Raw genomic sequence first — 22387 nt, forward strand, 5'->3', positions numbered from 1 at the left:
TCCAGTTACGGAGTGGACGAGATGGCGAGGGGTCGGTGGTGCTGAGCGCACACCGCCCTGGGGGAGGGTGGCAGCTGTCAGACCCAAAACTCTCGACCTGACTTTACATAAACAGAACATGAATTACCAAACAAAAGAATTACTGTGGTTCTCTTGAAGCAAATGGCAGTTTACTTTTTTGGTTATGTTTGATTACAGTAATAAACTCTGTTCATAAATAGGCAGCCTCTTATCATCTCTTAACAAACAGGCAGTCTCATAACAAAATGTAAAAACACGAAAGAAACAAGAGGTCATGTGAGGTGGGTGCAAGGGCGGGAGGGAGGGAGCCTGTGAAAAACCCTCCCAAAGGAGGGTCCCAGGCTGTGTGAACAGCAGGTTCGGGGAGGAGGGCAGGGAGTGAGCTCTGCTGCAAAGCTGGGGGCCAGGGAGGGGCCACGCCCACTCTCACTCCCGGGAGTGGGTCAGCTGGTGCTTGAGCAGCTTTGAGCGCTGGCTGAAGGCCTTCCCGCACGCAGCGCAGTCGTAGGGCTTCACCCCGGTGTGGACCCTCTGGTGCTGGATGAGGACTGAGCGCTGACTGAAGGATTTCCCACACTCAGTGCACTTGTAGGGCCTCTCACCGGTGTGGATGATCTGATGCTGAATGAGGTGTGAGCTCTGGCTGAAGCCCTTGCCACATTCAGTGCACGTGTATGGCTTCTCTCCAGTGTGAACTTTCTGGTGGTGGATGAGGTTTGAGCTTCGATTGAAGGCTTTACCGCATTGGTTACACTCATGGGGTTTCAATCCATTGTGGATTCTCTGATGCTGGATGAGAGTTGAGCTCTGGCTGAAGGTTTTCCCACATTCGGTACATTCATAGGGTTTCTCTCCAGTGTGAACTCGCTGGTGAAGGATGAGGTTGGAGCTGCGGCCAAACGTCTTCCCACATTCCCGACACTCGTAGGGCTTGTCGCCTGTGTGCACCCCCTGGTGCTGAATGAGGGCTGAGCTGTGGCTGAAGGCCTTCCCGCAGACGCCACACTCATAGGGCTTCTCTCCTGTGTGGATTATCTGGTGCTTTCTGAGCACTGAGCTGTAACTAAAGGCCTTCCCACACACGTCACACACATGAGGCTTCTCTCCCGTGTGAATCCTCCGATGCTGAATGAGGCTGGAACTCTGACTGAAGGCCTTCCCACAGTCACTGCATTTATAGGGCTTCTCTCCCGTGTGGACGCGGTGATGCTTAATGAGGTTGGAGACCCGGCTGAAGGGTTTGCCGCACTCACTGCACTCGTAAGGCCTCTCCCCAGTGTGAACCCGCTGGTGCTTCCTCAGGTGGGAGCTCTGGCTGAAGGCTTTCCCACACTCAGGACACTCAAAAGGCTTCTCGCCCGTGTGGATCCTGCAGTGCTTGATGAGGTTGGAGCTCCGCCTGAAGGCCTTCCCGCAGTCAGTGCACACGTACGGCTTCTCCCCAGAATGAATTCTCTGATGCTGGATGAGGTTGGAGCTCCGCCTAAAAGCCTTCCCACACTCGCTGCATTCGTAGGGCTTCGCGCTCACGTGAGACTTCTGGTGCTTCTTAAGGCTCGAGTTCTGGCTGAAGGCTTTTCCACAGTCACTGCAAATGTAAGGCTTCTCTCCACCGTGGGCGACCTGAGGCCCGAGCAGGTCTGTGTGCACACGGGAGGCTTTCCCACACTCGCTGCAGTGGTAGGGCTCACGCCCAGGAGACCGCTGATGATTTTTAAGAACTGAATTCTGGCTGAAGGTTTTTCCACACTCATTACATATGAAGGTGCTTTCAGCTGTGAGGAGCCCCTCATGGCTGGTTGGATCTGCGCTGTTTGGGGAGCTCTGGGCACACGTGTACAGATGTGGCGTCTCTTCCCCAGAGGTTCCCTGACATGCCACTGGGTCTGGGCTCAGACTGAAGCTCCTCTCAGAGCCACCACAGTCCAGCTCGCTCGCTCCTACGGGGCTGTGAAGGGGCACTGCCGCCGGCGTGAAGTGCTCCTCTGGGCAGGGCTGCCCCTGCCTCCTGTCATCAGGGACAGCGCAGTCTCCTCCCAACACGTCATCACGGAGTTCTCCGAGCTCAGGTGCCAAGGACACGTCACTGGCGCAGTTTTCTGATATTTCTGCCTGTGATTCTAAATCCTCAGAAATGTCTTCCTTCTGAAGAAACTCCTTGCCCTCAATCCTGGTGTTGGGATCTGAAATGACAAACATGAAGTCCCACTTGGAAGGAAACAAGAACACGCACACGGCAAGTTTGGGAGTGTGGGACCCGCTGGGGGGTGCCAGTCCAGATCTCTTGAGGTGACAGGGAGGGGCAGGGGAGCTCTGAGGGGACGAGGCAGCAGGGCGACCGAAGACCGACCCACCCTCGCCTGCCGCCCCAGCACCCACGCCTCAGGAAGTCACCTGCGGTCCACCTGCTGGTTCGGGCCAGTCCCAGGCGCCCCTCGACTGCCCTTCCTCTCACCCACAGCAGGTCCTGTTGCCTGTACCTTGACGTGTGTCCCAAACCCAGGTGCTGACCCCTCCCCCCACAAGGAGAACATAACGTGCCCTGCGTGACATTCTGCCTGGTTTTCTTTTCCATCGCGCACACTATGGGCTTCCTGGACCCATCTGCCGTTCGCTCAGTGCTAGGTAGTGGCTTCTGGGCTTTGCTGCAGGAGTCGCTGAGGGAGAGGGGGCCCAGAGGAGAAGCAAAGCTGGTTCCAGTTGCCTGGCAGGGACTCCGGTGCAGCGTCAGATTCTGTCCTCTTCAATGCAGGCCTTCAGGGACTTGCCAAAGCCACCTTTACCTTCGGGAACCTGCACACCTGACTGAGGTCAGATGACCAGTTCTTGCCCTGGTACAAGGTTAGGTGGCTGTGTCCATCTTTTAGAAGGTTCTGTCATATAAGAAGGGCTTTGGCACCTCCCTGGGTCTCCTCACGCCTGGAGGTCAAGGAAACCCTCGTCCCCCCCGAGTCTTTCTCATTCACCTTGTGACACCCAGGGCACAGGCCGCCATCTGCTCCTGCCTGCCCTTCCACCCTAACCCTCCTGCCCACAGGCAGCCTGTTGGCATCAGAGCACCTCATCTTCCCAGCTCCCCTGCCCCCCAAGCTCACCCCCAACCCTGCTCCTGCCGCTTCCTGTGCAGGGGAGATATGCTCCCCTTCAGGCCTGCCCTGCGTGGAACACGCTCCCTAGAGGGTCTTGCACAGCTCAGACCATGCCCGGGCCGGGCTCCCGCCCTGGGACTGGGCAACCCCTGTCTGGCTCCAGTCAGTGGTGCTGAGTGGACAGGTAAAGGACACCCTCCTCCTCCTCCGAGCCTCTTTGGGCCTGTCGCCCTCCAACCTGTCCCTCAGTTCTGGTCACCACCACCTAGAATCTCAAGAACCTGCTGCCACAACAGCACTGTCTCCCTGCCCCGTTTGGTTGCGTCTGTTCTCACACGGACCTGGCCTGGCCACCGGCTCAGCTTGTCTCCAACCACAGACCTGTGTCAGGTGGCAACTTCACACTCGTCACACGGCTAGTGGTCCAGACACAGTTCACAGGCTGGGAGCCCTGGCCCTGGGGTGTCCAGACATGCTGGGCTCCCGGGAGCTGCGGGAGGCGGACGCAGCAAGGGCTGCATGGAACTGCCTGAATGGCCCAGGGCGCAGGGTGCACCCCCGCACCACAGCCACCTCCGTGGGCTGCGTGTGGAAAAGGCACGGAAAGCAACACACACAGGAGTGGGCAGAGCTCCTCTGTCAACGACCAGCGAGAACCTATTTTAGGCTTTATGGCTGTATGGTCCCTATTGCGTGGTCTGCTTTGTTAAAACCGTCAAAAACCTCAAAACTGTTCTTGCTCGCTGGGCTTAAGAAACCACTGCCTGACTTGGCCCGGTCTGTGGGCCACAGCGTGCTGACCTGGCGAACAAGACCGCGGTGCCATTCAGGAGACGGCAGCAACGGGAAGCGGTTGTCTGACCTTGGTCACTGCTGACCTAGAAGCCTTTGAGACAGGAAACAGAAGTGAGTCCTGGGGGTAAGGATTGTGAGAGGTCCCTTTCCATTTGTTAAATTTAATGTAAGTTTCTGCAACATCAGAACTGTTGGAAAAAACAAAGTTTCGCTTTTGATTTTTTCTTTTTTATTTTAGGGGGGGGACCCCAACAACTAAAATTTGGGTTTAAAGCAAAAGAATGACTTGAAAGCAAACGCAGTGACTCGCAGTGCCGTGCTGCTCCAGGCCGGCCACACTTCAATAAGCAGGGGTGAGGACCGAGCCCTTCCCCCCCAAGAAAGTAAAGTTCATGATTGCTGCTTTGAGGTCTGCAAAAAGCAGCCAAGTCCCACATCCAGGCCACCGCCTCGAGCACCACCTGTGCCTGCGTGGTGCCGGCCGCTGCTGGCGGCACAGCCCTGCCTCACCACCGCCTAACGGACCCTACTCATCTTCCACCTCCTGCAGTGGCTTTTGTCTGCACCTTCGTAATTTATTGGGGTGAAATTCACAAACGTAAGCGTGTTTTAAATGAACAATTCAGTGGCATTTGGTCCATTTACAGTGGTGTGTACTCCCGACCTCCGTCCAGTTCCGAAACCCCCCATCACCACACAGCGAGGCCTCCCTTTGGTTTATCATCTTTGTATCTCCCCTCCCCCTGTGCCACCTCCTGGCAACTATCGATCTGCATTTTGTCACTAAGAGTCTGTGTATTTCTGATGTCTCAGATGAGTGGCATCACGTGTATGGTTTTTCTGTGGCTGGATTCTTCCCTTGGCCCGATGGTTAGCAGGTCCGTCCACACTGCTATGTGCACTGGTGCTTCATTCCTCTTCACGGCTGAACACCACGCGGGTCCCCCTCACCCACGGTCTCTCTTCCTGCAGTTTCACTTACCTGTGGTCAACTGCGGTCTGGAAATATTAAATGGAGAATTCCAGAAGTAAACAGTCCATAGGTTTTAAATTGCACACTGTTCTGAGAGGCACGATGAAACCCTGCACCGCACCGCTCTGCCCCACTGCGGGCCGCGCACCACCCCGTGCCCAGCGCACTCGGTGCACGCTCCACCCGCCCGTGGGCTACTCAGGAGCCCCCTCGGTGACAGATCTGCCGTCGAGGTAACGCACTGCTTGTGTTCAGGCCCCCCTGGTTTTACTCAGTGATTGCCCCAAAGCAGAAGAGTAGGGATGGTGACACTTCAGCTGTGCCAAGGAACGCTATGGCTTTAAAAAAAGAAAGAAATGGTGTGTATGTATAGGGAAAAGTGGTATACAAGAGGGACCCCAAATAAACTGGAATTAGCTTCTGGAGGGCAGGGCCCTTGGAGTCCAGGCTTCCCCCGCTAGGTGAGTGCTCTGGGAACCCATCTGTATCAGGTAACCAGCCGGCGGCGGCGTGAAAGACTGCGTTCGGCTTCCGTGATCTTTTCTTCTTTTTGAAGACTCTTCCAACACGTTTGCCCACTTTGTGATGGGTGACTGAGAAGCGCACCTGCCGACACTATGCTGCTCAGCAGCTGGTGACCCAAAATGGCATGAACCCCATGCCCCACCCTCCCTATGCACCCAATCTTGCCCCAAATATATATATTTTTTGTTTCCCCGGATGAAAGAAGTCCTCAAAGTGAAACGTTTTGCCAGTGGGGAAGAGGTAAAACAAAAAGCAGCAGAGGCACCCAAAAGGCCTCAAAATTGACGAGTTCAAAAAGTGTTGTGAGCAGTGGAAAAAACATCTCGATAGTTGATAGTTGTATCAAGTGGAAAGTACTTTCAACATGACTGAACTTTAAACATGTAAAAATACACACACAATTATTTAGAAATAAATTCTGGGTTTTGGGGTCCCCCTCAGTATATAGAGCCAGTACTACAGTTTCAGGCATCCACGGGGGCGGGGGGGCCTTGGATCACATCCTCCGTGGATAAGGCGGGGCTGCTATATCCCACTGCATGAGCAACGGGGCTGTTTGCCCCTTTGGGCTCATGTGAACAATGCTGCTACAAACATGAGGTCCGTTTGTTTGTCTTCAATTCTTCGGGTATGTGTCTAGCCATGAAATTCCTGGGTCATATGATGATGCTATATTTAAACTTTTGAGAAACCGCCGGATTATTCCATGGTGGCTGCCATTTTATATTCCCACCAGCAATGTACCAGGCGCTCCAGTTTCTCCACATATTGGAAACACTTGTTACTTATTTATTTTCTTAGCACAACCGCCCCAGTGGGTGTGAAGTGGTGCCCTCACTGCAGTTTCGATGTGCATTTCTCAAATGGCTATGGAATCGGAGCATCTTTCCATTTGTTTTTTGGCCATATGTATAACTTCTTTGGAGAAATGTTTATGCAGGTCCTTTGCCCACTTTTAAATTGGGCTGTTTGTCTTTTGCTGTTGAATCATTAAGAGTTCCTTATAAATTCTGGGTACTAGGCCCTTACCAGATACACAACTTGCAGATTTTCTCCCATTCTTAGGGTGTCCTTTTATTTTCTTGGTAACATCCTTTAATGCCCAAAACTTTTAAGTTTTGATCAAGTTCAGTTTACCTGTTTTTTGTTGTTCTAGCACATGGTTTTGGTGTCATATCTAAGAACCCACTGTCAAACCCAAGATTATGAAATTTACCTGTTTTGCAAGAGTTTTATGACTTCAGTTCTTATGTTTAGGTTGTTGGTCTGTTTTGAGATGATTTTTGTATTCAGACGAGGTAGGGGGTCCAAGGTCATCCTTCCGCATGTGGAAACCCACCTGCCCCAGCACCTTGCTGAACATCAGCTGGGCAGACATACGCGTTTTTTCCTAGGCTCCCAGTTCTGTTCCATTCATCTGTATGTCTATCCTGATGCCAGCTCTGTTTTATTGTCATTACTGCAGTTTTGTGGTCAGTTTTGAAACGCAGAAGTACAAGTCCTCTCCCTTTCTTCTTCTTCTAAGACTGTTTTGGCTATTTGGTGTCCTTGTATTTAATTACTTATGAATTTAGACTTTCATTTCTACAAAAATGGCTGTTGGTATTTTGATAGAGATTATACTGAATCTGTAGACTGCTCTGCAGAGCAATGGCATCCTAATCCTACTCATGGACATTGGATGTCTTTCCAATTATTAAAGTATTCTTTAATTTCTTTTGGCAATGCTTTTATAGTTCTCAGCAAACAAAATTTTCACCTCCTTGGTTAAATCTGTTTGTATTTTCTTCATTTTGACGTTAATATAAATTGTTTTATTAATTTCCTTTCCAGATTGCTCATTGCTGGTGATTTTGTGTTAACTTGCACCCTGAAACTTGGCCGAGTTTATTAGCTCTACAAGTTTTTTAATGGACTCTTTGGAATTTCTACCTAGTAGGTCACATGTTATGCAAATAGGTAGTTTTACTTCTTTTTTAAAAAGATTTATTTATTTTCTTTAGAGATAAGCGAAGGGAAGGAGAATGAGAGGGAGAGGAGCACTGATGTGAGAGAAACATCGACTGGTTGTCTCTCTCACACGCCCAGTCCGAGGACAGAACCTACAACCCAGGCGTGTGCCCTGCCTGGGAACTGAACTGACAACCCTTCGCTTTCTGGAACAACACCCAACCAGCTGAGCCACTCCTTCAGTGCGACAGCTTTACGTCTTCCTTCCAAATGTGAACGCCTTTTCTTTCTTTTTCCTGCTGCTCTGGTCTGAACGTCCAGTACAGTGTTGAATAGCAGCGGTGAAAGCAGGTGTATTTTCCTGATCAATAAAGGAAAGGTGTATTTTACCCTTTCCTTGCTGTGTCCTATGTTAGGTGTGGGTTTTTAATAAATGCCCTTTATTGTGTTGAGGTTTCTGTATATTATGAATTAAGGAATGTTTGATTTTGTTAAAAACTTCTGCATCAATTGAGATGATTATGGTTTTTCTCCATTCTATTGCAGTGGTAAATGACATTGACTGGTTTTCCTTCTTTTTTTTTTAAGATTTTATTTATTTTAAAAAGGGGAAGGGAGGGATAAAAGAGAGGGAGAGAAACATCCACGTGTGGCTGCCTCTTGAGCACCCCTTGCTGGGGACCTGGCCCACAACCCAGGCCTGTGCCCTGACTGGGAATCCAATGGTTGAGCTTTTGGTTCACAGGCTGGCACTCAATTCACTGAGCCACACCAGCCAGGGCCTGACTGGATTTCTTACGATGAACCACCCTGCATGGGGTGAGTTAATATAGGGTTGGATTCAGTTTGCTCGTGTTTTTTTTTGAGGGATTTGTAGCCATAAGAGATCTTGGTATGATTTTTCCTGTGATGTCTTTATTTGGTTTTCCTTTCTCTTCCAGTATTTTTAAGACTGTGAAACAAAATTGGTATTAATTCTTCCTTAAATGTTTGGTAGGCCTTACTAGTAAAGCCATTTGGTCCTGACCTTTCCTTTGTTAGGAGGTTTTTAAATTACTGATTCAATATTTAATTGTTATGGTCTGTTCGGTTTTTGTACTTTTTTAATTAAAAAATTTTTATGGACTTTAGAGAGAAAGGAAGGGAGAGGGAGGAAGGGGAGAGAGAGAGAAACAAAGAGAAACAAACATCGATTTGCTGTTCCCCTTACTTATGCGTTCATTGGTTGATTCCTGCATGTGCCCTGACCAGAAATCAAACACACAACCTTGGGTTGATGTTTCTTTCTCTCTCCCTGCCCCCACTTCCTCTCTCTAAAATCAGTTTTCATTTATTTTTATTATTATTTTTTTGGTAGAGAATAAAGTTTTTATTCACTCTGCCTAAAATCAGTTTTTAAAAATAGAGGAGGAATTCAGACATTCCAGGTAAAGGCTGAGGATGTTTACTGCCCATAGACCAGCCCTTCAAGAAATGCTAACGGCAGCCCTGAAGGCGAAAGGGCGGCAGGCAGGGCTCAGAGCCGTGTGAGGGGTGGGGGTCTCTGGTAAAAGCAGCTACACAGGTAAGTACGGGAGCGAGTAGTATTGCCTTTTTGGTTTATATACACTGTTTAGTTCCTACCTGATTTAAAAGACCAATGCATAAAATAATTATAAATCTGTTCTTTTAAACATTTTTATTTATTGATTTTAGAAAGGGCGGGGAGAGAGAGAGAGAAGCAATGTGTTGTTCCACTTACACATTCCTTGGTTGATTCTCGTATGTGCCCTTACCTGGGATCAAACCTGCAACCTTGCTGTAGCAGGAATGACGCTCTCACCAACTGAGCTACCAGGGCAATATAAAGCTGGTTTCTGAACACAACGTATAGATGCGTTTGTGACAATGACAGCGTAAGGAGGGGGGCAGCGCTGTGTAGAAGTGGGAGTTTTGTATGCTATCGCAGCTAAGTTGGTATCAACTCAAACTTGACTGATTTATTCTGGGATCTAATACACAGCAAGGCGACTAGAGTTAACACTGCACACTTGAGAAGCGCTAAGAGAGTAGGTCTTAAAAGTTCTCACCACACAAAACCATGGTAACTACGGGAGGCGATGGAAGCGTTGACCGACCTTAGGGTGGTGATCATTTTGCAACATAGATGCACATTAAATCATCATATGGCACAACCTCAACTTACACGATGTTCCATGTCAATATATCTCAGTAAAGCTTGGTGGCGGGAAACAAGCTGTAGGAGGGGGAACAAACTGATTGCTTTAGGATGTCAGGATGTTAACTGTAATCCCCATGATACCACTAAAAAAAATCTTTAAAATATACACAAATGGAAGAAGATAATCTACATGGTACATTACAGAAAATAAACTAAACACAAAAGAAGACAGTAACAGAGGAAATAGGGACATAAATGGTAAGGGGTTTAAACTCTCTTGTCAAAAGCCATTCATTGCTGGAGTAGGTTTTGTTGTTTTTTTTTTAAATATATGATCGTACTACATATGCTGTCTATGATAGGCTTACTTTAAATCAAGTGACACAAATAAAGTTTAAAGTTAAAGGCGACAAAAGATATGCCATGCAAACAGTAACCAGAAGACAGCTGGGATGACTAAATATGAGACATAATTAAACTAAGTCAATAACTTTTAAGAGAAAAGAACATTATATATTGATAAAAAGATCAGTTCTTCAAGAAGACAGAAAAGTTTTAAACACATCAAAAAAGAACCCTAAAATATAAGAAGCACACAGATATGAACGTTGGAGATTATAATGATAGTTGGAGACTTCAATACCTCATTTCCAAAAATGGATAGGACATCTGGACAGAGGATCAGTAATGGAACAGGGAACTTCAGCAACATTACAGACCAGCCAGGGTTGCAGACACACACTTCACCCAAACGACCAGATACACACTTCTCTCCTGGATACATGGACAGTTCTTCAACACAGATTATGTTAGGTCACAAGGTAAGTTTCAATATGTTTTAAGACTAAAATGATGTAAAGTTTCATCTCCAACCAATGATGGCAAGAAAAGTCACAAATTCATAGAAATTAAACAACACACTCTTAACCAATGGGTCAAGGAAGTAATCACAAGGAAAATTAGACAATACCTACAGGCAAATGTAAACAAAAACACAAAATGTCAAAGCTTATGGCATGCAGGGAAGGTAATGTGAAAGGGAAAGTCTCAAAAGATTTTAAATCATTAACCCAATTTTATACTTTCAGGAACTACAAAAAGAAGGGCAAACTGCATCCAAAGCTACAGGACGGCAAAAACGAACATTAGAGCAGAGATAAACGAAATAGTAGAGAAACAACAGAGAACCAACCAAATCAAAAGTTTCTGTGTTTGAAAAGATGAACCAAATTGACTAACCTTTAGAGTGACCGAAATAAAAGACAAGAAAAATCAGAAATGCAAATGGGAACATTACTACCAAGCCTACCAAAGTAAAAAGAAGTATGAAAATACTGATAACAGTTGTATACTAGCAAATTAGATAACCTAGGTGAAAAAGACAAATCCCTGGAAAAAGCAGACTGCCAAGAGGGACTCAGGGATTGGTTAACGCCAGGTGGCTTGGTTGGATGGAGCACTGTCCCTGTTGCCAAAGTTGTGGGTTCAATCCCTGGTTGGGGCACATACTAGAATCAACCAGTGGATGCATAAGTAAGTGGAACAACAAACTGATATTTCCTTTTTTTCCCCCCTCTCTCACTCTCCCCCACTTCTAAAAAAAAAAAAAATCAATACATAAATATGCTCTGGCTGGTGTGGCTCAGTGGGCTGACCACCAGCCTGCAAACCAAAAGGTCGCCGGTTCAATTCCCAGTCGGGGCACAGGCCTGGGCTGCAGGCCAGGTCCCTGGCCGGGGGCGTGTGAGAGGCAACTGACCAATGTTTCTCTCGCACAGCAACATTTCTCTCCCTCCCTCCCTCAATAAATAAATAATAAATAATTAAATAAATAATAAATAGTAAAAATAAATACGTAAGTAAAAAATCACCACCACAGAGCCTTCCTACCATTTTTAAGTTGCCTTTTCCATGATTCAGCATTGGCTTGGTTGGTAAATCTGTTTTCTGGATTCCTGCCACAGTTGATCCAGTTTCTGCTTATTTCTATAAAATATTTCTGTGGCCCTGGCTGGGTGGCTCAGTCGGTTGGAGAACTGTCCCGCACGCCGACAGGCTGTGGGTTTGACCCCTGGTTGGGGCGGAAGGGAGGCAACCAGTCAGCGTTGCTCTCTCTGCCCCCCTCTCTCTGTCTCTCTAAAATCAATAAACATATCCTTGGGGGAGAATTAAAATAATAATAAAAAATATTTATGTGGAAAAACAGGTGTTTGGAGCTGCCTACTCCACCATTTTGCCCCTCCGTGGCTCTTCAGCATGAGCACCTCTGACCTGTTCGCCTCCCGGAGCCAACGTCCCCGCTTCCCGCCCCGCCCTCGGCACAGCACGCCCGGCCTCTGCGTGCGACGGTGAGCAGGCCTCTATTTCAGGGCCACGTCCTGGGGTCTTGTCACGTCGCTATTCTGTACCCCGCTGCAACACACGTAAGACGGCCCCACACCACCTCCTCGGCCCGCAGCCCAGCCTTCCCTGGCCGCACTGGTTCCGACGAGGGTACTCTGCCCAGTTGTCCCAAGTACAATAACAGGTCCCCGTAGGACACAAGAGTCCTCTTGTGCAAGAGCTCTCCTCAGACCCCAGCAGGGAAAACCGACAGAGTGAGCACCACCGAGGCGTCCACAGAGGAGGGAGGCGGGCGGCCGAGGCCGGAACCTGGGAGGGTGCTGAAGGGCACGGGAGCCTGGTTAGGGCAGGGCTGAGGGGAGGGGACAGCCACCCTGGCGGCTGGGCGAGGCAGGGCTCAGCTGGCAGCCATCACACTGCGCCCCTGCGCGCCAGGCGGGGAAACCGGAGTGTCACACTCGGGGCACCCTGGCTGCAGGGGACGAGGCCAGCTCCCTCCCTGCCCCCTGGCCCTGGGCCCTCCAGGCCACGAGGCACCCGCCCCTGGGGGTGACACAGGCAGGGTGACGTGGACAGAGTCCCCCCAGAAGGAGGGCACCAGCGGAGCACTCGGTCCCAGTACCTGGCTGCTGACGGTGCGGGGGGGCAGCTCCCCGCTCGGTGTTGCCGCAGCAGAGCGGGGCACACAGTGCAGACGCCGGGCGGGTCACGGTGGGCGCACCGCTCACACAGGCTGCAGGGGTCCATGGGGATGGCCCGGGAGCTGAGGGCTCCATCTCTGTCTCTTCGGGGCGGGCTCTGAGGCTGGGCATGACTGGCACCTGCAGGCCAGAAAGGACACTAGTAAGTGTGCACAGGGCTGACCGCAGGGACCCAGCCTCCCACCCGCTGGGGGTCTCTCCCTCTACCCTGCAGCCCGAGACTGAGGAGAGCCTGCTGCCGAGTCTCAGGGACTGCGGCCCCATTCCCTGCCCCAGACCCAAGGAGGGGTCAGCCAGCCACAGGGACACCGAGGGCGAGGGGTCCACAGGGCCCTGCGGGCACGCCCTGGCGCGCAGCGCGGAGCCTGCACCCGCTGACAGTGCCCTGAAGGTGGGCCGCCTGACCACTCACTGGCAGACCGGCAGCTCCAGAGTTTGGGCAGCCTGCGCTGTGGACAGGTCCATGGTCACCTCGTGGCCAGTCCTGCCTGAGCTGAGCCCTTCTGGCAGCATCCGCAGTAGACGTCCTCGTCCCCCCCCGGGCCATCCTCCCGCTGCACCAGCAGCTCCCTCCCAGGCCCTGCGTCGCCCCTGCGTGTTGGTGCTCCAGGCCTCGCTTCTGTACGGACACCGACTTCCTCAATGTGTCAGGACTGGATGTGTCCAGTCCTGAGGGAGACACAACCCCTATCCTGGGCAGACTCCCAAGCTGCTCCCCTGGCAGGAAGACAGACATTCCCAGCTGGACACGACGGGCACCCTGAATCACCAAGTTACGGACCCCCTACCCCTCCCACTGCCCAGTCTGTGTGCAAATGCAATATGCCCAGTGGTCACCCAGGAGGGGCGGATACCCCTTAGCCCCTTACGCACACCGCACCATCGACAGGTACACTGACCCCTCCACCTTTCAGGGGAGAAGAGGATGAGGTAGGAAATGTTGGCAGAAGCCCATTTTGGACATTGCCTGCCAACCTATGGTCTGGATTAAAAAAAAAAGTTTATGTATTGATTTTCCAGAGGGAAACTGGGAGGGCGGGGAGAAACATCAAGTTGTTGTTCCACTTCTGCATTCACTGGCTGTTTCTTATATGTCCCCTCACCTGGGATCGACGCTCTAAGCAACTGACCTATCTGGCCAGAGTGGATTTTTCCTCTTGGACACATGTTTTTAGTGCTTGCAAAACACACGTCATATGCCCGGGTCTGTTCCGGGGACGTTGCAAGACACAGCAGTTTCTGTAGTACTCAGGGACTTCAGTAGGAGACATCATGGCAGATGCCTCAGCGGGGTGGGCAAGTGTCCAGGGGTGCAGCCCTGGGGCTGTGGGCCTTTAAGCCAGACCCAGAGAAGGGGTTTAGGCCACACCTGGTTAGAAGGGTGGAAGGAGGGGTGAAATGGGGCAGAGGCGTGGTCAGAGCTCAGAGGCAGGGTTATCCTGGTACAGAGTATTGGAAGCCTTGGCTGCCTCATGAAGGTGCGGCACCAGCTACATTTCTAAGTGACGAGAGAGACAGACCAGGTGAACCGTGTCAGGAAGGTCAGGCTGGCACCGGCAGTACGCGGGGCAGCACAGACGAAATCCAAAGCAGGCAGAGCACTGACATAAGGTGTCCCTCCATGTGGCAGGAGAACAGAGCAGTAGCTGCTTCCAGGGGCAGGGCGCTTCACTCTCCCTCTCCCAAGGGGAGACTCATTGAGTCAGTTCATTTTATTTAAAAATCTTTCTTGAAATCATCATCACTATAACCAAACAGGGACACAGGCATACGGCTCAAAATTCAAGTTAAAAAGTATCTCCCGGCCAGCCACTCAGTTCCCCTGCCCAGTTTCGAATGTACCCTGCACATTAAGCTTCCAACGCGAGTATGTACATTTTTTCTTTGCCTTCTCAATATAAAGTGTAACAAACTGGTCGTTTTAGATCTTGTTTTTCTCAACCCAATATATGTGGAATCTTGCCCAGCAGGACACAGACCCAGTTGGTGGCAGAGAAGAGACCCCTCTCCACCCACCTCCACATCCAAATGCCTGGAATCTCTGGCTACGCTAGTTACACGTACAACAGACTTTGCAGACGGAATTAAGGTTTGAGCCCGGGGTATCCTACTGAACGCAAAGTAATTACAGGAGCCGTTGCTGACTCTGAGACACGGGTCACGTACAAGGATTGGGGCCTCCGAGAGATAAGGACAGCCAGTAGGAAAATGTGCACTTCAGTGCAACGATCTCCAGAAGCTGGATTATGCCAATGAACCTGGGAGCAAATTCTCATGGTTTAGAGCTCAACCTGGTGCCCAGACAAATGGAGCGCCCAGCAGTCACCAGACCACGGTAGGAATCCACAGGAGGGGCACAACCCACCCCTCTGCCCCACTCCGAAGGCCCCCCGGCCCCTTCTCCACCCGGAGCGCGATTCCGCCTTCGGCGGGGCCTCCAGGAGGGACACCTGGGGCTGCACGACAGCCCACTCCTCACCGCCCGACGTCCGCGCCGAATTGCCGAGGCCTTCCCCGCATCCCCACCGCTAAAACCCCACTCCCCGCACACCTGCCCCGCCACTGTAGCAGGTGCGCCAGGCGGCCCCGCCGCCAGGATCCGGGGCCTGGCAGCCACTGCGTTGCCCCCTCCCGAGGGCGCCACCCAACCCCTAGGGCTCGGACTCCGCCCAGGCCGAGCAGCACCTGCCCCTCCCCCCGCGGTTCCCAAGACCCCCGCCCATCCGCTCTAGACAGCCCGGGGCCGGCACCCACCGCGGGGCCACGGGCATCACGCGGGAGCGTGGTCGTCAACGTGGAGATTTAACCCTCGCGAACCCCCGCCCCGGGGGTCGCTATGGGGAAGACGCAAAGCCACGGCTCCCAGGCGGATCGCCCCGAGGCGAACTCCGGAAGTCCCGCCCCAACTTCCTGTCCGAGGGCCCGCCTCGCTCTGGCCGGCGTGACCGCTCTAGGTGGCGGGAGGCTGCCGCGACTCGGTGGGTCCGACCCCCACTCCCGCGCTGACGGAACTCCAAGCCGGGTCGCTGCTGTCAGAGCCGGTCCATATAACTAAATATAAAAAGACAACCGATTAGCCCTGACCAGAGCTCAGTGGGTTGGAGCGGGGTCCCGCACTCCAAAGGCCCGATCAGGGATCGTACTTAGGCTGCGGGCTGGGTTGGGTTCGGTTGATCCCTGCCGGGAGCGTACTGACCCGTAGGTCTCTCTCTGATTTTACTGTGACCTCGCTCTGAGCTAAAGCTTTCTAACCACTGGACTCCGTAAGCTCTTACTCTGAATGGTGAACAGCGGCATTTTGAATTAACAAAAATTCAGAGCGAGATCAATCTAACCCCGCCCTGCCTCCAGGAACAAGCCAGTAGTCTGGCAGTCGGGGGTATGGACCCATCGCCACGAGGGGGACAAGAACCACGGGTGTCTCGCCACACAAAGGAGCAGCGGTTGCAGACAGCGCGGAAGGGTGCAGGCAGCTGAGACCCACCCGAAGTCGCGAGTGCCCGCCCGCCGGGGCCGCACCGTGAGGTCGACCCGCGCTCAATTCCTGGGACGCGGAACGTGGTGCCCACCACGTTATTAATATCTTTACAATAGTAAATCTTCCAAGGCAGCAATATAGACTATGCTTCCCTTTATTCAAATCGCCTTTCGAGTCCCTGGTATCTGTTACGCAATTTATTACCAGGCGCTGGTCCCCGGGGGGCGCTGCTGAGTCGCGACCGCTACTCACAGCGCTTCCCTGCGGGACAGCTCTTCACGTTCGCGCACCTGCTGCTCTCGCGGCCCTGGAACGTGAGTTTGGACAGCCCTCCCTCGGGCTCTCCTTTCACCCAAAGCGGTGTCTGTCCCGCAGTAGGTGCTGGTGACCACGTGTCCCTGAGGGTCCTCCCGGCAGCTGCCGGCGGAGGCCTCACGGACGCCCCGCCCACATTGACGCCCCGCCCACAGCGAGGCCGGCCCCACCCCCCACCTTGTGCGCCGGGGACGCGTTGCTGGAGGAGCGAATACGCCGCAGACTCCGGGCCCTACGTAGCTTCCGGAGGCGGTGGCGGCGGGGCATGGCGGTGAGCAGTCCCCAGAGGGTGCGCGGGTGGCCGGGCCTCGGGCCGTCGGCCGCCCCCCGTGACCCTCTTGCTGACCGCCTTTCTCCAGGCCCTAGGACATCCTGCCCGGGAGACACCGGCGACCCCAGGCCCAGGTACTGCCCGCGCGCCTCGCAGCCCGTGGCGCTCCGCGCCGTTTCTTGGCGCCCTGAAGAGTCTTTCCACTATCCCGTCTCATCCCGTCCATCCTTGTTCAGGGCACGCCACGTGCAGTGACGCCGCTTCCAGGGCGCACCCCGTAGACGGTGAAGGCGACGCAGCCTCTAGGAAGCAAAAGAAGAAGAAAAGCCGGAATAGGGCTTCCGTGTCGAATGGAGGGGGGAAGGCCTTGGAAAAGCCGGCCCCAGAGGATGCCCCTCTAAGCAAGGAGGCCCAGGCAAGGACGGTCCTCATTCGGGGAGGGCAGAGTCTCCGGGTGCATTCATGGTGTCAGCCGTTGTAGTCTTAGATTTGTGGGTTTAAGGCGGGCGGGGGGGGGGGAGGCGGGGGGGATGGGATGGGGGCGGAGGCTGCAGGGTCCTCGCAGTCGTTCACAGCCACTGTTTCCAATCCATCGCAGGCGGAGCAGCTGGCTCGGGAACTGTCCTGGTGCGTGGAGCAGCTGGAACTGGGACTGAAGATGCAGAGACCCAGCCCAAAACAGAGTGAGGGGCCCTTCTGTAGAGTTTGGGGCGGAGGGGTGGTGAACCGTGACAGCCCTTTGGTCTGCAGCTGCTGCCAGGGGATGGACTCGGTGCTTTGGCGCAGGAGGGGAGGTTAGAGGAGGTCTCTAACCCTTCATTTTTATCTGCAGAAGAGCAGGCTATCGGGGCCATCCGAACCCTGCGCAGCGATAGAACCCCTCTGCCCCGGAAGAGGCAGCTGATGCGCTCCCTGTTCGGGGACTACAGGGCTCAGATGGAAGCTGAGTGGCGTGAAGCCCTGCGCGCTCTCAAGACTGGTGAGGAGCTGAGAGCTTGAGAACTGGTTGAGTCAGGACTGCGCAGAGGAGGACTCCCAGAGCAGCAGGCCTGGCGAGGGAAAGCCTAGACCTCCAGGGCACGGAACTCAGGCCTGCGCTGGGGAGGACCGGGTAGGGGAGTCCGTGAATTTCTCTGAGACCTAAATGGGGTGTGATGATAATGCCTACCTTATACCTACCTGATAGAAGCAAATCAGTTAATTGATTTTTAAAAAGATTTTATTTATTTAGTTTTGGAGAGAGGGGAAAGGAAGAAGAAAGAGAGAGAAACATGGATCGGTTGCCTTTCACACACCCCTTACCAGGAACCTGGCTCACAACCCAGGCATTTGCCCTGACGGGCAATCGAAATGGCAACCTTTCTGTTTGCAGGGCAACCCCCAGCTCATTGAGCCACACCAGTCAGGGCAAGAAGCAAATAGTTAATTTATGCAAAGGGATGACAGTTATATGGGCACGGTTGACGTTAGCTCTCCTTACTCAGTCCTGACGCTGTCTCCTCTCCCCCACAGCAGCCCGCTCCGCCCAGGTGCAGCCTGTAGGCGAGGCCATGAGGAAGAAGAGCGGAAAGGTCTGCAGGCCTCGCCTGGCAAGGGGACGCAAGGCCACACCCGACACTCCTGATGAAGAGTTTAGGTTCAATTTCTTTTAGCCCCTCCCAACCCTGGAACTGTCCCCCTCCCTAGGGGGCGTGGGGGGTCTGTCTTGAGTGCAGAGCCTTTCTGGGAATACTTTGTCGGACAGATGTGGGGTCAGTCTGTCCCTGGCTGGCCAGTTCATTTGGTGCCATGGCTGTGGGGCAGATGTGAGACCAGCGTATCAAGTCCTGTCTGACAAGCATGAGACCCCATTTCTGGGTTTTCAGCTGAACGGCTCCTGCTGCTGCTGGGAAAAGGGGTCCTTTCAGAAAGGCTTCTGCAGTAAAGGGATGCATTAGCACGTGGCAGGAACAACGCCTTGCTCCGCGTTCAGGGGGAGGGCCACGGGGAGAGGGCGCGGTGCGCGCTGGCGCTCAGGGAGGGCAGGGCGCGCTGGCGCTCACGTGGTGCTCTATGCCGCTTTGTCACGGTGCCCTAATAAAAGTTTCACAAAAATGGGTGAGTGAGAGTGTGTGCTAACTGCCTGTGATAGACGGGGTACAGAGGATGCAGGCTTCTGGCGCTGGGGGGTCCAGGCTCTCTCCCAGGGCTCGGTCCTTTGCATTGCCTTCATCCTGAGCACGTGTCATCCTCAGGGACCAGTGTGGCCCCCAGCAGGCCAGCCTTTGTTCTTAGGTGCCCTCTCTGTGCATTGGCCGCTGCAGGCGATGGTCCCAGGACTTGTGCTGCGGAGTCGGGTTTTGCAGGTTTCTCGGTCCCCCGTGGCGGCTTTGATGCCGTCTTTGCTGGCCTCTGCAGATCTGCATCCCAGACTAGCTGGATATCTGGAACTCACCTACCTAGTCAGCATCTCTGACTTGATTGTCATAGACATTTCAAACTAATCCAAAACATTCAGTGAGCCCCGAAGTCTCCCTCTGTTTTCTGCTTTTCGGGGAATGGCGCTACTGCCCACCCAGCTGAAGAGGCCGGAACCTGGGCCACCCTGGAGTGCGCTTCCTCTAGCGTGTGCTCAATACTCCCCTGGCATCTGAGCTCTATATTCAAAATGACGCTCAGGTCTTCTGTGCTCTCTCTGACTTCGCTGCTTGGCCTTCTGGTCCCGGCTGGTGCGGGAGCCCCCGGGGTTCTCCAATGCCCGCGCTCACTCCCCGTCCTCGGCCGGGGGGTCGGTTCTCTGTGTGTGTGTGTCAGGCGCTATTTCTCTGACCGGTCACTTTCTTGTGCCCACGATACAACATGAGGCTGGTGGACAAGGTCTCATGTCGGTCCTGCAGGTTTTTAGGCTCCTGACTTCCTCTCTGATGTGGCCCCCTCCCCCAGTTCCCATCTTGCTTGCGTCTTGCAACTGCTTTTTAAAAAAATATATATTTTATTGATCACTCTGTGACCGTTGTCCCCATTTTTCCCCTGTGCCCCCTCCACCTGGTCCCCACCTTCCCTCCAGCAGCCCCCTCCCTTAGTTCATGTTCATGGGTCATGCGTCTGAGTTCTGTGGCTTTTCCATTTCCTGTACTGTTCTTACCCTCCCCCTGTCTGTTTTGTGCCTACCAATTTATGCTGCTTGTTCTCTGGCCCTTTTCCCCCAGTCTCCCCCCTCCCCCTCCCCTCTGATAACCCTCTAAGTGATCTCCATATCTGTATTTGTGTTCCTGTTTTTGTTTGCTTAGTTTGGTTTTTAGATTTAGTTATGGACTTAGTTGTTTAGGTTAGTAGTGTTAGATTTAGATTTAGTTGCTACCATTGTAATGTTCATAGTTTTGATCTTTTTGTTGTATGTCTCTTTAACATTTCATATAATAAAGGCTTGGTGATGAAGAACCTCTTTAATTTTACCTTGTTTGGGGAGCACTTTATCTGCCCTTTAATTCTAAGTGGTAGCTTTGCTGGATAGAGTAATCTAGGCTGTAGGTCCTTGCTTTTCATCACTTAATACTTCTTGCCAGCCTGCAAATAAAAAAAGTCTTAAAAAAATAATGGGTAATTAGAGACTGCTGAAGGGCGTCCAAAAGGAAAGGAAGGTGCAGTGGTGTTTTGGGGAAATGAATCCGCTCGAGTCTGGAGACGGATTAGGGGTGGGGGCGGCAGGCGGAGGGAGAGGCGGGTACCGTCACTACAGCCGTTTCGAGGAAGGACGGATGTGGGTCGTGAGAGGAGGGTCCAGGGAGGCTCCAACAGCAACCTGGGCAGTGAACAGGGTGGATGTCCCCACCCCCGCTTTATAGGCGAAGTGACTGAGACCTTTATATAGGTAATGACTTGTTCAAGGTTTCATGCTTGGTAAGAGACAGAACCAAACATTGCAACATAAAATGTGGGTAACTTCTTTACATTCATTTTTCGGAAGTCTGACATCGAGGTGTCAGCAGCGTCAGCTCTTCATGGATCCTCAGAAGGAGGGTCCGTTCCAGCCCCTCTTCTGGCAGCAACCCTGTCATTACTGCATCTTCCCTGTTTGCCACACCTGACCCTCCGTTAAGGACAGCAGCCATTGGATTTAGGGTCCGCTCTAATCCAGTATGACCGCATTCTGACCTGGCTAATTACCTCTGCAAAGACCCTATTTCCAAATAAGTTTACATTCCGAAGTTCCAGATGGACGTGAATTTTGTGGGGGACAGTATTTGATGCTGTAAAAAGTGTGTATCCCTCTAGGCCTTAGAAAAGAAAAGACTATTTTATTTTATTTTTAGAGAGAGGGGAAGGGAGGGAGAAAGAGACATCAATGTGTGGTTGCCTCTCAGGCCCCCTGAACTGGGAACCTGGCCCGCAACCCAGGCCTGTGCTCTGACTGGGAATAGAACCGCAACACTTCGGTTTGCAGGCCGGCGCTCAGTGCATGGAGCCGCACCATCCAGGGCCCTCTAGGCCTTTTATGTGCATTTGCATACACATGTATCACAGTTATAAGTAACTTTTAAATGTGTCAGACTCAAAACAAGTCTGGAGGCTATGCCAGAGATAAATGATAGAGATTTATGTATGGGTCTTAGTGTTTGCAAACAGAAATATAGCTTGGCTGAAACCCAGAGGTGTGCAAAGTAGAGAGAAAAGTTAAAAGTTCTTTTAGTAAAAAGCACATTCCCGAGAATTGTTTGTCCTGCATTCTTAGCCCTAGGATTGGTTCAGGGTGGTCATCAGTCGTATGATGGACGCCAGGTGGTCGGTCACGCTCAGTGGTCTGGGTGAGGGATGTCGGGGGTTGTATGTGTGACACTTTCAGGAGGCAATTAGAGGGTTACCTGCAGGTAGGTGATGGAATCTAGGCATCAACCCAGGACTGGGAAGTTCAAACAGTATAAGTTCGCAGGCTAGTTAGAACAAGAGTGGAACCTTCCCTTGTGCTGCGAACATCGCAGAGGTAACACTGTAGCAGCTTGGTTAGAGTGCTGCTGGTTTATACAGTCTCTGTCTTCTGTTTCCTCATGTCACAGGTTGTGCTGTAAAAAGTACTCCACTCGTTGCTTTTTTCACTTAAAAATATATATAAAAATTTTCAAATCTGTATATAGGTGGATAGTGTTATTTTAAATTGTATTTTTAATGGTTTGTTTCCAAATGGCTTCCTTATTTTTCTTTTAATTAAGTTTATTGGGGTGGCATTGGTTAATAAGATTATATAGGTTTCAAGTGTACATTTTTTAACTTTGGAGATATCTTTTATTTTTATTTTTAAAATTTAATTTATTAGGGCAACATTGGTTTTCAAAACCTTAGAGCAGGAAAAGTTTTTCTCTGCTACACTCTTGGGTGATACTTAGAAATAGCAGGTGCAGCCCTGCCTGGCTCAGTGGGGTGGGCGTCATCTGGCAAACCAGCAGGTGACCAGTTTGATTCCTGGTCAGGGCACCTCCCTGGGTTGTGGGCCATGTCTCCTGTTGGGGGAATGCAAGAAGCAAGCCATCGAGTCCTGGCTAGTGTGGCTCACTGGATTGGGTATCGGCCTGTGAATCAAAGGATCGCCGGTTTTAATCCCAGTCAGGGCACGTGCCTGGGTTGTGGGCCAGGTCCCTAGTAGGGGGCATGCAAGAGGCAACCACACATTGATGTTTCCCTTTCTTGCTCCCTCCCTTCCCCTCTCTCTGAAAATAAAATCTTAAGAAAAAAAAGAACAAAAAAAAGCAACTGATTGATGTTTCTCTTACACATCAATGTTTCCTTCATTT

General features: G+C 51.9%; 2 protein-coding genes across 6 annotated transcripts; one reads left to right on the top strand and one right to left on the bottom strand.

The window, feature by feature from the left end:
- Positions 1-391: 391 nt before the first annotated feature.
- ZNF16 (zinc finger protein 16) lies at positions 392-16419 on the bottom strand. 3 transcript variants are annotated; one of them, XM_054590614.1, is made up of 3 exons: positions 16327-16419; positions 12480-12678; positions 392-2204 (listed from the first exon to the last, which is right to left on the bottom strand). In XM_054590614.1, the coding sequence occupies exons 2-3, from the start codon at positions 12667-12669 to the stop codon at positions 448-450; spliced, it is 1947 nt and encodes a 648-aa protein (XP_054446589.1). In that variant the 5' UTR covers positions 12670-12678; positions 16327-16419; the 3' UTR covers positions 392-447. The 3 variants fall into 3 exon arrangements, with proteins under 3 accessions (XP_054446589.1, XP_054446588.1, XP_054446587.1); XM_054590613.1 differs by having other exon boundaries at positions 16289-16387; XM_054590612.1 differs by lacking the exon at positions 16327-16419 and adding an exon at positions 15313-15440.
- A 123-nt stretch (positions 16420-16542) lies between these two features.
- CUNH8orf33 (chromosome unknown C8orf33 homolog) lies at positions 16543-18680 on the top strand. Of its 3 annotated transcripts, none has more exons than XM_054590129.1 (6): positions 16543-16622; positions 16711-16756; positions 16859-17037; positions 17221-17305; positions 17455-17601; positions 18152-18680. In XM_054590129.1, exons 1-6 carry the CDS (start codon positions 16617-16619, stop codon positions 18244-18246), a joined length of 558 nt encoding a protein of 185 aa, XP_054446104.1. In that variant the 5' UTR covers positions 16543-16616; the 3' UTR covers positions 18247-18680. The 3 variants fall into 3 exon arrangements, with proteins under 3 accessions (XP_054446104.1, XP_054446103.1, XP_054446102.1); XM_054590128.1 differs by having other exon boundaries at positions 17455-17600; positions 18146-18680; XM_054590127.1 differs by having other exon boundaries at positions 18135-18677.
- The last annotated feature ends 3707 nt before the right edge of the window (positions 18681-22387 follow it).

Source organism: Pteronotus mesoamericanus, unplaced genomic scaffold, assembly GCF_021234165.1.
Source record: "Pteronotus mesoamericanus isolate MK-2021 breed Mesoamerican mustached bat unplaced genomic scaffold, CSHL_Meso_final scaffold_174, whole genome shotgun sequence".
NCBI classification, from domain to species: Eukaryota; Metazoa; Chordata; class Mammalia; order Chiroptera; family Mormoopidae; genus Pteronotus; species Pteronotus mesoamericanus.